Consider the following 15,495-nt stretch of genomic DNA (forward strand, 5'->3'; position numbering starts at 1 on the left):
ACCAAAAACAGTCGGAAGCTCCTTATTTATTTTTTATACATCTTGGGTTTAGCATCTTTTTCACCGTTTTCTTGCTTACTGTAGCAAGACATTTGCAGATGGTACTTGGTTACTATAAAGTGCATAACAGTATTTCCTTTGTGGCAGATGGATTTAAGACTTTTAGTTCTCAATAAATGTAGGTTTACAATACATAACTTTACAGGATTTGTGTTGTATATAACAGGTTTGAACATATTATCTCAGAATTCATCTGCATGGCATTTTCAGCTTAACTAGGGCTTGTGCCAGTTGTTGGGTTTGTGGGGTTTTTTTTCCCTTTTTTTAAGTAATAAGGGAAGCATTGTGATTGATAGCAGCTAAAGGCGTGATTTTGAATAGAAACAAAGGGTTTGGAACAGAAGGTGTCAAATTAAACTTTGTCAGTTTGAAAAGTAGTAACATCCTGAAAGTTTTACTAATTTATTTACATGTGGCTACTGTTTATATTTTGCCCTCTTTATATTCAGTGTAATGTTGCTTGGCAAATTTACTATGTTTAAAGTTTAGGTTGTTCCTTGTACCATTTTAGTTTCCTGAGAATGGATTGGCCTAATTATTTTAAGACTGTTACTTCCCCGTTTGGTTTTTTCTTTCTACAGATTGTGTAGAACAGTTGTGATCTATTTTAGCTCGTGGTTTCTCATCTCCACTTTTTGGTCATGTAATGTTTTAAGAACCGTAGACCTCTCTGGAAACATAGTCATATTTGCTTTTTGAAAGGAAAAAAAATAAAACTATGGTACATTTCTCCTTGTCTTTTCCCCCAGCATGCCCATACCTTCCCCTCAAAGAAACACCAAAATAAAAATATCAACACACTACTTGGCAGAACACAATTGTATTTGTCAAATATTGCACAATAATATTTCAACTTGTTTACTATGGCATATTCCTTAGATTGTTTGTCCAATAACCGTGCTCATGTGTTACACAGTAATACCCTGGCAAATGGCGTTAAAGACTTGGTTTTATAAGAGACATAAGTATCTTAACTTCAGTCCCTCCTACTAATATTCTGTCATCATTAATCTCAATTAATATGTAGTTAAACAGTCTATCAGAATATTCAGAGTTGGTTATATGATAGTATTAAAATACCCCAAACCTGATTTTCACCATCACAAACTGGAAATGAGCCAATTACTTCCACATTGCCATAGAACTGGCATATCAAAATGTCTGTTTTTCATTATGGTTTTAAGTGAATGCACTTTAAGAAAATCGCTTTTTTTTGTTAGAATATCCTTGAAGAACTAACAGTTCCCAGCTGCAGCTTTAAATATTTTCTAAGAAGCGTCTGATTTCAGTCTCTTAAAATCATCCTATCGCCTTGAAAGGCTAACAGAGACATGCTTCAACTTATAATTCATCAAATTATTTTTAGATAAGGAATTAGAAGTATTATTTCAGGGCAGAGGTTAATAGCAAACTACTGGAAATGTTATGTTAGTCATGGGCAATTAATAAAAATAAGGATCCATCTCATAAGCATAGAAGCACAGAAGTGACAATATAAGCAAAATATTTGTTGAATGAGTCAAGGCTCTTTTTCTGAAATATTTGTTAAACCAGCATGAACATGATTGTTTAGGAATTAGCTATCATTATTAGCCATTCTAAGAGAACTAATGATTTTCTTTTCCAAAGAACATCTGTGATCCACATGTTTTCACATATATCCAAGTGCTAACCGATCTCTATATAACTTTAAGGAAAGTTTTGAAAGAATTTTCAGGTTCTTTGATGTTTCTCCATGCTCACAGCAGCATTTTAACATCTATGTGATCTCAAGTGATCTCTTGCCCATTTTAAGTTACATATTTGGGACATAACCCATTGTCCTAAAAGGAAATTTCTGGAATCCTTATTGTTCCCCTTTTTGTAGGCTATAGACTGGCTAAAATTCCTAGTAAGTGTGCCATTCTGTTCTATAATTTCAGTGGCTTATGAATGATATATGCTGATATGATCATTTACAGTATACAGGATAGTATCAACAACCTGCAGATATCACTGTTGAGAGGCACAGAAAAGGGTCTATGATTCCAGCCCCCATTAGGTGAAGAATGATAAATAACCCCATCCAGAATGTATGTCCACAGGAGAGTAAGGATCCACATCCCACCTGGCATTACTTAGAAGCCAGCTTTCACGTAGGCAAGTCTCTTAGATATAGATACAATTAAAGATTTCCTGTTATCATCTTTGCTTTAATTCCAAAAGAATAGTTTACCAGTAGGGCTTAAAGAATAGCTCCTCAAATTTACATCATGCTTGAAGTTGTACAAAGCATTTTCTTTACAACAATTCTGGAAGGCTTTGTAGTACAATGATTATTAACCCCCTGATTAAAAAAAAAGACAGGCTAAGGCTCAAAGGAGTTAATGACTTGCTAGGAAAATATTCTCCACAGCCATAATTGCATGTGGATGGTCTGTAAACATTTTGATGAAGATAATGATTGGTCTCCTAGTTTCCTATGTTCATCGAAAAGTGTAGTTGAGGAAAGTTCTTTTGAAACTTTGCAATGAGAGTGCCATGGCTAACTAGAAAATTATTCATTCAGGTTAGAAAACAGGCCTGTTTTTTTCATCTGACCTTTCTTCGTTCATATGGTTGGATTTTCTTATACAACAGGCTTTGAATTAAATGCATGGGGTAGAATCAGGATCATAGTGTGATGATCAAACTTGAGCTCTGGTCTATCTAAAAGAAAGAGAAGCAAAGCAACAGCCCTCAAGAAGACCCTGTAAAATTAGCAGTAGGTCTGTTTAATGATAGCAGTGTTGGCCTGCTTTAGCCATTTTGTGCAACTAAAGTGTCCAAAAGATACCTAGTTCCCCTAATCATTTCCACCGAATTTTCACCGTATGCCTATGAATTTTGAGTGGAAGTTATTGCCTAGTAAATGAAATTACCAGTACTCCAGGGCTAAAAACATGAAGATAGAAACCTTTCTGCCAAGCCATACTCTTTCTCCCCTAAATCAGGGCTGTCCAAAATGTGGCCCGTGGGCTGCAGTGCGATTTATACAGCCGCTTAGAAGCATAGAAATTTACATAAATGCTTTAGTAAACGAAGCCGAGCTACCGCAGAGCTCTCACTAAAATGGCAAATCAAAAATATATTGTCTATTGTTTCAATAAAAACCTAAGGTAGGACAGCCCTGCCCTAAATAAGAAACATATATGGGCAGTTATGTGGCGCAGTGAGTAGAGCACTGGCCCTGGAGTTGGGAGGACCTGAGTTCAAATGAGGCCTCAGACCCTTGTACTAGCTGTGTGACTTTGGGCAAGTCACTTAACCCCAATTTCCCTAACCCCCAAAAAATTAATAATAAACAATTTTATTGGAAATAGAATCATTTCTTATACATCCACTAGTATCCACTTGGAAGGGGCATCCCCTCTCCACTGCTACATTTTAAAAAGAAGAAAAAGGGAGGTGAACAAACAAAGTCCATCACCATCCATAATTTCCCAGCTCTGATCCTGGCCAACCTAAGATCAGCAAAGGAAAAACCTTTAGTGCCCTTATCTATAAAACGAGTCGGTGCCTCCTAGCTGGAACATCTGAGTCTGTCTGTATTGGAGAATTCCCACGGCACCTCTTTCCCATAGAGCCCTCCTACCGAGTTTGGCAGTCAGGTAACTAGAGTGTAACCCCTAGGGAGGCAGGAAGGTTTAAGTGGTACTAGATAGGTATGCTAGAAGCAATCCCTTAATCCTTTGATTTTTCAAAGCAATTGTAACTGAGGCCTTTATGGCTGAATCTAATTAAAACTCACCAGAAATTCTGTGGAGGGTACATTCTGTCTTTCATCTTTTTTTTTTCCTTACTTCTGATCTTTAGGAAAACAATGAACCCTTTGGCTTTCCAACCACCTTTGTATATTGATGCTAAGGAATAAAACCTCCTTTAGATATCTTATTGACGGATCCCAGAAAGTCTCCATTGCTGTGATTTATGTTGGCAGCTCTTTAGTAAAAACCCCAAGTACTAAAGTTCTTCTTGCTCAGAATAGGAAAAAAAAATTAAATAATAGCAAGGAGCCCTTTTATAGGAGAAAAATAATTCCCTAAAGGGAAAAATCAGTACCTCCATTAAATCTCCTCACCTGGAAACAAATCGACATAGACAACAGGAAAGAGAAATATGCAATTGCAGATATAGGCTGAAGTTTGATAGACTTCTGTTCATACATTCTGGATGCTTTCATGCTTTGGAGACTTGAAAATGTATTTTTAATCCCTAAAACAGAAAACTGGGACTGCCAGTACAAGCAGTTCAGGGGAATGTTTTAAAATGATGAAAAAAGTTCATTTTGTTATTGATTTTTCTTAAATACAAAAGGGAGACTGTTTTGTCAACCAGCCACTACTGTAAGCTGACCACGTGGTGCATTTACCTTTCAGGGGTGGCTGTGTGAACTGTTACGCTGGAAAGAAGACCCATCTCCAGAAAACAGGACCCTCTGGGAGAATCTCTCCATGATCAGAAGGTTCCTCAGTCTTCCTCAGCCCGAACGAGATGCCATTTATGAACAAGAAAGCAATGCCGTTCATCACCATGGTGACAGACCTTCCCACATTATCCATGTTCCAGCAGAACAGATTCAGGTTAGTTTACCTTGGCCAATCCAATATAGCACTAAGTAAATAAAGCTTGAAACTTAGCAAAGGAAATGAGTGTTTCTTTTCTTGCTGCCAGACTAAACAGGCTTCTTAGCAAGATATAACAATACACTGTCATCTTTCCTTGAAAGATAAAAGGAAAATCAATGTGTCCTTTCCTTATGATGTGCTTTTTCCTGAGTGTGACAGAGTTTTCCCTTGACACTTGTAGCTTGGAAAGAGTCTTTCTTAATGGGAAGTTATTTATTTATTTTGATATATGTGGATTTTAAAAAATTGTTGGTGAGTTGGTTGGCTTGTACCTTTCTTTTTAAATCAGAATTTAAAATCCAAGCCCACCTCTGATCGACACTCTTATAGCTCCCAAGTAAAGGAATGAATGCTGGTGTGGAGAAAGTTTCTTACATACTTACCATCTATGTATCTTGGATTCAGTGCAAGAATAAAATAGTAGTACAACCACATTTGATTCTTCATCCTCTCTCCCATTCACTCTGTTAATATCCTCCCACTGTCCCTCCCTTAGAAATCCAAAATCAGGGGTGAGTCAATATATGTTTGTTTTTCCTTCAGAGCCCCTCTCCCACCACCCTTGTGAAAGGAGAGCCTAGAGGTACTTTCTCACCAAGCCTGCTGACCCCTGGACCATGGCTGGGTGCTGCTCCACAGGTGAGCTGGCACAAGTTAAAAACATGTCAGGGAGAGAAAGGGGGGTTTCAAGGACCCACTCCCTCTATCAAAGAGAAATAGTTTATTATTACTTGGGGGAAAAAAACCCACCACTCAATGGCACCAACCCTGAAAGAAGATTTTGCCATAGAATCCAACCTGTGCTTAGGAAGAATAAGACTTTCTTCCCCTTCCCACTCCCACATGAAAGGCCTAGGTTCTAGGTTCACGATGTCAAACTCTGTATTGCTGTCATTCATTGGGGTACCCTTTTGCTTTTACTGCTGTCAAGGGTGAACTTAGTGCTACATCAGTCGTTGTGGTTTGAGAGATCTACAGGGATCTTTTCAGTTTCCTCTTTGGAAGAGAAAACAGTTGGCTGGCAGAATTCTCCAACTCTGCTATCTTTGTGAATTACTTCTATTATCTCTATAGGAGAAAATACATATATATTTGCAAAGCTAAAAAGAATGGAGCTTTCCAGCCACTAGGAAAAAGCCATGAGTGTGTATTAAAGATAAAACACATTGAAAAAGGCAGTCCCTTAGGATATCAAGCACTAAAATAATCGTGAAAGCCTGAAAAATTTACTGTTTGACTTAGCAAAAATAAAAAAGAGAAAGATATATGTTAAGTAATAAAACAGTACTTGTTTGAAAATGTAAATTGTTTTTAATAAAATTGCTTCTTAGGGGGATAAAAGGAAATGCTTATGCACAGTATAAACATTCTAATATTTTGCTGCTTACTCAGGTTGATTTGCCTTGCTAGTTAACAAAAAAGTATCTACAGCATACAATATGTGAATGTGTCATATTTATTATATGTAATTATATATAGCAAATTACAGCACATATAGATACTAATTATTAACAAGAATGCCTACACTAAATCTGAAACTTCATAATATGAGTTTGGCCTAGAAGAAAAAGTCTGTACACACCAGAATGTGCTACAGTGAAATTTTACTGATCAGTCATGATGAAGGTGTCCACTGATATAGCCTCTTGGCCTTTGTTAGGGAGCTTTGCTACTTTTTTTGGTATCACTTGACAAGAAAGTAATAAATCATACATTCTCACTGGTTCTTTTGGACTAAAAAGGGATAGTAACTCTAAACAGTAACACATTTTGATGAATTGACTTATGTTTTAAACATGATCTTTGAGCAAAGGCCATTTTCCAGGCCCTGGTTGAGAGTAACACACACACACACACACACACACCCCTTTCCATTGGGTCCTATAGCTCACCTTTTAAAAATACCTTTGTTTCCATCGTTTATAAATCCTCATTCTAAATATTTTTCAATTACTCCATAATTTACTTAATTTCTTCTTTGTTTTCTATCCTCCAAATTAAGTTTATTGCTTACTTTTTCCAGAATGCTAACTGGTGACTTTTCAGAGCAGAGGCCAAAAATCAAGGATTTGAAGGTTCCACTGATCCCCTGATAATCCACCATATTAGTACTCCTCCTTTCTAGGTCATATTATTTTGAGGGTTTTTTTTTAATGTTTTGAGCCATTTAGCTGCCTTATGTTTTTTATTCCAATTCTTTGTGCCTTTAAGGAGCCATTTGTGGGAATGATGACTACTTTTTTTTTTTTAATTCTAGTAAGCTTTATAGATTAATATCAAAAATAGAAGTTAACTTTTTTTCATGTCTTTATAGCAGCAACAGCAGCAGCAGCAACAGCAGCAGCAGCAGCAGCAGCAGCAACAGCAGCCCCAAGCCCAACAACAACAGCCTGGGCCCCGACTTCCCCCTAGGCAGCCTACCGTCGCTTCACCAGCCGAATCAGAGGATGAAAATCGGCAGAAGACACGACCGCGAACAAAAATTTCTGTTGAGGCTCTGGGAATTCTACAGAGCTTTATACAAGATGTAGGCCTGTATCCAGATGAAGAAGCAATCCAGACTCTCTCTGCCCAGCTTGACCTTCCCAAGTATACTATTATTAAGTTCTTTCAGAACCAGCGATATTATCTCAAGCATCACGGGAAACTGAAGGACAATTCGGGTTTAGAGGTGGATGTCGCAGAGTATAAAGAAGAAGAGTTGCTGAAAGATTTGGAAGAAAGCGTCCAAGATAAAAATGCAAACTCCCTTTTTTCAGTGAAATTAGAAGAAGAATTATCAGTGGAAGGGAACACGGACATTAATGCTGATCTGAAAGACTAAGAGAAAAGTATTATTTTCATTCAACAGTGCCACTGGTATTAACTAATTAAATGAAAATTCCATCTTGCATTCTCTCAGAAATCTTTGTTGTTCATTGTTTGGCCAATGAGTCTTCAGAAACTTGCACACACACACACACACACACACACACACACACACACGCATATACACACACAAATATGAAATGAAAAAAAAAAGATAATGCAGACCGCTAAATGTTTTACTCTGTTTTACAAACTGCTCTACAGCTACAGATGAAGCGTTGAGGATTGTTTGATATTAATTTGTGTTCACTGGCTACACCCTGTTTTATCCAATAAGCATGTTACCAGTGATTTTTGATTCTGGAGCTTTCAAAGAAGCATTACAACTTCGGTGATTCTTGTTTCATTTTTATTGTTATTATTATTAATTATTCTTCTTATTATTACTGTAACACTCCACACTTGATCTTTGGAAACTCACACTTATTTTAAAGAAAAAGAGAGTTTGTCGCTCTTGCTCTATTGTAAAGAACTATATACTGTGGAATGCAGTTTTAAAATAACACACGCCAACAAATGCCTTGTATTATATGGCACTGCCGTAATTCAGATTTGTTTTCTTTTTTGGAAATAAAAGGTCACTGTAATATTTTTTTTCATTTTCATTGTTACATGATTTTTAAAAATGGAAAGAAAATGTGAAACACAATTTAGTCCTCATTATTTATTTGTAGATCCTGCAGCATCATGTTGTAATTAATTTTTTTTGGAAGTTTCCGTTAAATGTAATATTGCTTCTCTTGTTCTCATACTGATTCTTTTCTATTTATAAATGTATTTTGATGGGCAGTAAAACAAAGTGTCTTAAAAGTTTTAAATAGAGAAAATGTGCTTTACACAGTTGCCTATAAAAAGTGCTCGATGTTATCCAAGCAATTCATTCTATAAGCTTCACTCTTATTGTTGTATGCAATTTTTACTATCATGCAAATAAGCTTAGGTAAATAAAACTAATAGATCACCTTAGAAACTTATGCAATTAATGTGAAAATAATTGATGTTTGCAATGTGTCTTCCTTTGGTTTACAATCAATTTTAAAGCTACATCTGTATAAATTTTCTGTACAAAGGTGTATTTCTTTTTTATGAGTTTATTGCTATGAAAACACCAGTTATTTTGTTACAGCTAGCTGTTTTTATAAGTGTATCACAATTTTCTTTATGCAGAACTGTTCTGACTAGGAGTGGTTATTGACTGTAACTACACAATTAAAATTGTTTGTATGGTATGCTATGGGAGGGTTTGTCTGCTTATGTGTACTCACTGTAAAGGAATCTGAAAGGATACCCTCTCTCTCTAGATGGCTAATAGGACTTTCCCAGAAGTACCTTGTTGATTTGAGAGAGACCATCCGAAAAGTTCTCTCTCAAGACTTGTATTAGCCTTTGTAAAATCTACATGTTGATGGCATGTGTGTACATGTGTATAACACACACACATACATTGAAGTTCCATGATGAAAATCATAACCTGCCTTGTCTTGGTTAACATGTTGCCTGCTAAACAGAGATAGCAGGATATTCTGGAGTCCAAAAGCTATCAGGCACAAACATATTTACAATCCCTGGCAGCGATGCTCTTATAATGGGTACAGCTGCTTTTATTTTGTGCTACGTGAATTATGCTCACACTGTTCCTTATACTAATGTATAAACACTTTAAAAGACCATTAATAGTCACATAAAATAAATAGAAAAAAATGGATCTTTAAGACAATTCCTTAGTAAGCAAGATTTTGAAGAATAGTTATTAGCTGTTAGTGATTCCAATAACTTTTGAGTTTGTTGGACTGCCTATATTCTTCTAGGTCTAGAAACTACCTTAGGAACATGAGAACACAAAACCTGAAGCCTAAAGGCGATGTATGTTATATTATGACGTTGTTTTCTCCTAACATTGGTTTTATATTGTGTTAACTAATCCTGGGGAGACTAAACCTTAGCAAACTACATAGTAGCAAAATTGAACATGCTAATTGTCGGAGAATGAAGTGAGGATATAGTGATAAAATATTTCATTCACATTTCAATTTTTAAAATTCTTTTGTCTAACTTCTGTTCTTAATGTTTTCCCATAGGTTTTCTGAACCCAACTAACCAGGGCTATGAGATTTCTTCAGAAGGGATCCATGATTGCCCATTTTCTTTCTGTCCATTTGCCCCATCCCAGATGATATCTTGTAGGCAGCTGGGCTCCTTTAACATTGAACTTTTACTTAAGAAACTGAATTGGGAGCATTGAAAACTCCCAATTCTGCTTTAAAATACTATTTAATATTGAAGCACCGCTAAGCTATTCTAGAGGCTTTATGGTTTCCCATAAACTCCAAACTCTACCCCCAAAATTTCTGATTCCTTTGATTTAATAAGAGTTCAACTTCTAATGCATCTCAGTTCACTGTGAAACAAGAACGGAATCCTTTGCTGGAGAAGTTGAAATTAATGAGGAGAATAAAAACATTAGCTATATAACTATATTCCTTATGTACTTACTAGGAAGAATATGGTATATAAATATATATAGCTTTTTTCCCCTAAACTTTTTTCTCACTTCCTCTGGATAGGAGCTGGTGGTAGAGAAGTTAATTGAAATATGTTGGTGGTTGTGTTTTTTTTTTAATTTAAAGCAAGATACCAAGACACACACCAAAACACTTAATTTTTGACTGAAGCCCAGGCTTGCAGGTAAGGCTTTTCTTTCTCATTCCAAAAGGCTCCCCATTTTCTTTTGGATTGAAAATTAGAGTGGATTGGTTCACTTGTATTGTAAATACTCACCAATAATAACAGATGACATTTGCTAAGAAATATCATTTAATTCCTTTAAATGAAAGTGGCTATAGTAAGTGATTTTCCAAGAAGAAATGATGCTAGTAATCTGAATGACCATGGGGAGGCAATGAGCTTAAAGAGGCTGCTTTAGAGAAAATTCAGACTTTGATGGTGCATTGATCCATAACTTAGTCTTCCCTCGGTGTCCTGTATGCATCATGACTGGCCTCGTAAAGGCAGTGTGCTATAGCAGAACATATATCTGGAGTCCAAGGACCTGGGTTTGAAACCCAGCCCTGCTACTCACTACTAATGACTGGGTAAGTGTTTCACATCTGTAGACCTCAGTTTCCTCATTTGTAAAATGAGAGCCTTAGACTAGTTGGTCTCTAAAGTCTCCTTCCAGCACTAAATCCTCTGATTTCTTTATGTGCCAAGATCTTTATGTACTAAAACTCCATTTAATAAGGTTCATTATGTGAAAAGTATTTCAGAGACCTTTTAAAGGTACACATGCCATAGCATGCTGTATTCAAGTACGTTAGCAGAGTCGGGGAGTTCATAGACAATATTCAACTCTATGAATCTGAATCTGTCATGGACTCCACTCAGCATTCTTTCACTAATATGTAGGACACTCATCAGCCATATATACTTGTATACTATGCAAAAATAATATCGTTGACAGTATCTCCTTGGCCCGTAGTATGCAGAGCTGACACATACCTTCCTAGAAGACAAGGTAACTCTTATGAGTGTCCTAATTACACGGTACTTAGTTTCAAAGTATGTGCATAATGTGTGCATTGATTAAAGTCCTAGGATTCCCGATGCCCAATCTCAAGAAAAAATATTTTTCAAATAGACGTGACTATGCTTGGCCAAGTACATAGGTTGAAACTAAAATATTTTCAAGTATCTTAAGGTTGAGTCATATACACTTGTAAGTATCCAATCACCATCCAGTTCTACCCCACTCTCTGTTGCTAACATCCATTTAATATCAAGGTCTTTGTGTATTGTACAATCCTATTCTTACTAAGTGGAGTGTACTAAACTGCCTCCTGATGTTATGAGAATGCAATTTCTATAAATGTGCATCCTTAGATGATGGAAATGGAGTCCTATGTATATGCACATAGGTCCTCAATAAAAATGTGTTGAATGAATATACCATGGAAGAATTAAGACAAACCAAATTATTACATGTTAGGATGCTATCACCACCTTTCCCCTACAGATCAGGAAACTGAAAGACATTAAAATGCAATGGTCTGCTTTGATCTCTCTGATCCTTCTTACCTTGGTTAAGTAATTAAAGAATCTGAGTTGGAAGGGGCTTTCTGGTTCACTTCATGACACACCTTGTAAGTAGTTATCCAGCCACTGCTTGAACCCAGCATCTCCCAACGCAGGCCATTCCACTTGTAGATATCTCTGTTGGTTAGGAAGATTTTCCTTATGTCAAGCCTAAGGAGTAAATCAAATAAAATGATAATTTTGCCAACATAAGGATGCACATGATTTTCTTAGTATCTCTTCTGAATCAATTAAGTCTATATCATTTCAATGCAAAAGCTAAGTACTTGCATGATTTTCCGCAGTAGCTAAAGGAGAAGGCATTAACATGCATATTACTAATGAAAATATATATAATATGCTCATTAATGGAGTGTGGTCAAAGGTATATATCAACATACTGTACCTGTATTATAATTAATTCCACATGTTGAATAAAAACAGTGCAGAATTGCCTTTTTAAGATATATATTTTCAATTCTTTCTTGTTCCAAAATCTATGCATATGTTACATATACAATAATTCAATATTTCATTTTGACGTGAGAAACTCCTGAGTTGCGATTATTAGTATGATGTACCTTCTCACTAACAGTGGCTTGGGAAGCAACCTGGCACAAAGGAAAGAGCTTTGGAACCACAGGACCTAAATTCTGTTCTTTTACACTCTACCCATGTCACTTCCAACAATTCATTGAGTCTCTCAGTCTTATCATCAGTAAAATGAGGGGTTTGAATGAGATAGCCTCAGGTCTCTTCAGCTCTAGCCTTATTGGTGCTGTGGTCCTATGACTTGTAAGGACCCTTTCAGCTCTCAGGTGGTGATCATCGATCCTAACATTGCTCACCATTAATGTTACCCCTTATGGCCTGTGAAATCTACAGAATGAGACCCAGAACATCTAAGTGTTATCCCTTTGTCAAGAGCCTGTGAAGTTGGACAGCTGTAATGCTAATGTGATACTCATAGCAACTGCTATGAATATGCATACATATTTCCAGGGTTGGTTCACAAAATATAACAAACTCTCTTCCTCCAAGACAAAACCAAGATATTTGTTTGGAACATTACTAATAGGATACCAGAAGGCAAGATTTAGCAAGGTACTCACCACCAATCCAGGGAGAGCTGACATCTTAAGCATTCTTTAAGTTCCCCTAGGCAAGCAAGTTGCTCTCTCGCTCTCTCTCTCTCTCTCTCTCTCTCTCTCTCTCTCTCTCTCTCTCTCTCTCTCTCTCTCTCTCTCTCTCCCCACCCACAACTCTCCCTCCAAGCAACACACTATATACCGTTTCCGGTCAAAGACTGCATTTCATTGGCCTAGTGCTGAGAAGCTTGGAAATCAGCACTTAATTGGAAAGGTGTGGAAATCCCTGTGGCCCAGAGCCTAATTGGCTCTGAGTCAGGGCTCCACATGAGGCCTATTAATGGGTAGGGAAGATCTTATATCCCATTAACCTTACAAGAACATGTTGAGAAGTGGACTGGCATTTCATATTTGTATTTCATTCCTCCTGCTGTAGACATAGAAATTGATACTGACATGTTTTTACAGACCAGATGTTAAGAGCATCACTTCTTCCATTGTTATCACAAAGATTCACATTTTATGGCATCAAAACCCAAAATATACTTTTTATTTAAAAGGTCAAATCTCTGGATTTTGCACATTACAAGTGCATTATTTCCAGCTTTCAAGTCTTATTAACTGGTAGCATAGGACTCAGATACATTTGTCAAATAAATGTGTAAAAATAGCTCATGTTTATATGCACTTCTGATGTGACAACTCATTGAGTTATGACCAGAAATTATGACATGTGACCTAATACCAATGGTCTGTCAAGGAATAAAACCCAAGGAACAATAGCTTTCTGCCAGCCACTTTCATCTTTTAGCCTACTTCATTTATGTCTTTGCCCCCCAAAAGTTCTCCAAAAACCAGTGTTTTCAAGCAAAAAGCCCCAGTTTTCCAGGTTGCCTTGTCTTTAATAGTTTATAGGCAAATCACTTGGAAGAATGAAAGAGGATTTGTTTGGAGGCCAATGTGGTTAGTGAAAAGTTATGTCAATAAAAATGTTAATTAGCCAGCAAACATTTATTAAACACTATGTGCTAAGCATTATGTTAAGCATTGCACATACAGAGAAAAGCATCCACACTGTCCCCACCCTCAAGGAGTTCATGGTCTAAGGAAAGGCACGTATTACAAATATACAGAAGAAACAAATGCAGAAAGAAACAAATCAGACTGGATATTAAGAATATTTTATGCATGTAAAAATCCCTCTACAGATGAAACTCTTTTTCCCCCATCAATCTAGTAAAATATTTCCATCCTTTAAGGGTCTGTGATCTTGTCAATGTGGGTGTGTGACTCAATCAGTCAACTAGCTTTTATCAAGATACTACTATGTGCCAACCACTGTGCTTGATTTTGGGGATAACAAGACAGATAAAATAGACCATGCCCTCAAGAAAAAAGTTAGGCTCTCTCCAGGAAGATATTACATACCCAGGCCCATATAAACTCTGAGGATCTTCATTCCAATTCCCATTCTCTCAGACAAGTCTTGAGTTATGGATCCTAGGGGTATTCCCTGAGGATTTGGGGATGATCCTTTAATCTATTGGCTAGGAGCCCCATAAATATGCTTCCTCCAAGATTATTGGTTGAAAATCATTTTAGTGAACCAGGCTTAAGGAGTTTCTAGAAAGAAGTATTGCACTAATGTGATATATGATAAGAGCTGTTGGGATAAAAGATCCTCCTAAAAGCCTGTAATGCCCTCTCCCACAGGAAGTAGGAGTCCAAGGGAAAGTGAGCTCAAAAGCATATGTGACAAAATAATGACTCACAGCTCCTAGTTGCTAAATGTGTTTTTCTCCCATTCAAGGGGTACCCAAGAAGTGCCCCTTAAGGCTGGCATAATTTGCTGAAGTTCTTGTGAAGCTATGAATCTATGTTCTGTCTGTTCTTGGCCTCTTGAAGACTCTGCTGTCAGCTGATGTGGGGGTATTGCTAGGATGCTGATGGGAAGAGGAGAAGGCCATCTCCCACTTGATTCCTTGAAACTTTCAGGGTCACCCTCCTTTAGGTGCAATGTGGAAGGAGACCTATGCCAAGACATTCAGACCTTGGTCAAAGCCAAGGCTGAAACCAAGGCCTTTCCCCCTCCCTGACACACAGTTTCCACTCAAGGCTTCACTGGAAAGCTCCCTCTTGATGCTTTTATTGGCCAATATGCCTAATAAATAACAACACAAAATCCTTACCTATGAAAAGAGATCATTAATAATAAGAGGAATGAACATGAAAATAACCCTGAGGTTTCACCTCACACCCAGCAGAATGGCAAAGATGACAATGATTGGATTGGTCATTGTGAGAGATTGTGGAAAGATGGGTACATTTAATGCATTGTTAGTGCAGTTGAGAGTCTATACAATCATTCTGGGAAGGAATTTGGAATTAATAATGATAGCCAGAAGATATACATATATACATACATATATATATATATAATGTGTGTATACATATATATGTATATATACATATATATGTATAATGTGTGTATACATATATATGTATATATATATAATACACACACACACACACACACACACACACACACACACACACACACATATATATATTATCCCCATTTTACAGAAGACAAAATCTGGAGGAAGATAGTGGGTTAAGTGACTTGCCCAAAGTCACAAAGGCAGTAAGGTTGGACTTCCTCATTCCAAGTCCAATGCTACATATACTGTGCAATTTAGGTGCCTCCATAAACTTGGACCTTGAAATTCCTCTGCTAGGCATATATCCCAAAGAAGTCATTG

General features: G+C 36.9%; 1 protein-coding gene across 3 annotated transcripts in view; it reads left to right on the plus strand.

Annotated features, from left to right (window-relative positions):
• The window catches only part of SATB1 (SATB homeobox 1), a 94,707-nt gene extending 85,899 nt beyond the window's left edge, over window positions 1–8,808 (plus strand). For 2 of the 3 annotated variants that reach the window (XM_036759972.1, XM_036759971.1), the window contains exons 10-12: window positions 4,458–4,661; window positions 5,250–5,345; window positions 7,021–8,808. In XM_036759972.1, the coding sequence (XP_036615867.1) occupies window positions 4,458–4,661; window positions 5,250–5,345; window positions 7,021–7,530 (810 nt within the window). In that variant the 3' untranslated portion in view covers window positions 7,531–8,808. The remainder of the gene's footprint in view (window positions 1–4,457; window positions 4,662–5,249; window positions 5,346–7,020) is intronic. The other variant, XM_036759973.1, reaches the window with a different exon arrangement.
• Window positions 8,809–15,495: the final 6,687 nt, after the last annotated feature.

The sequence above is a fragment of the Trichosurus vulpecula genome, chromosome 5, assembly GCF_011100635.1.
Source record: "Trichosurus vulpecula isolate mTriVul1 chromosome 5, mTriVul1.pri, whole genome shotgun sequence".
Classification (NCBI taxonomy): Eukaryota; Metazoa; Chordata; class Mammalia; order Diprotodontia; family Phalangeridae; genus Trichosurus; species Trichosurus vulpecula.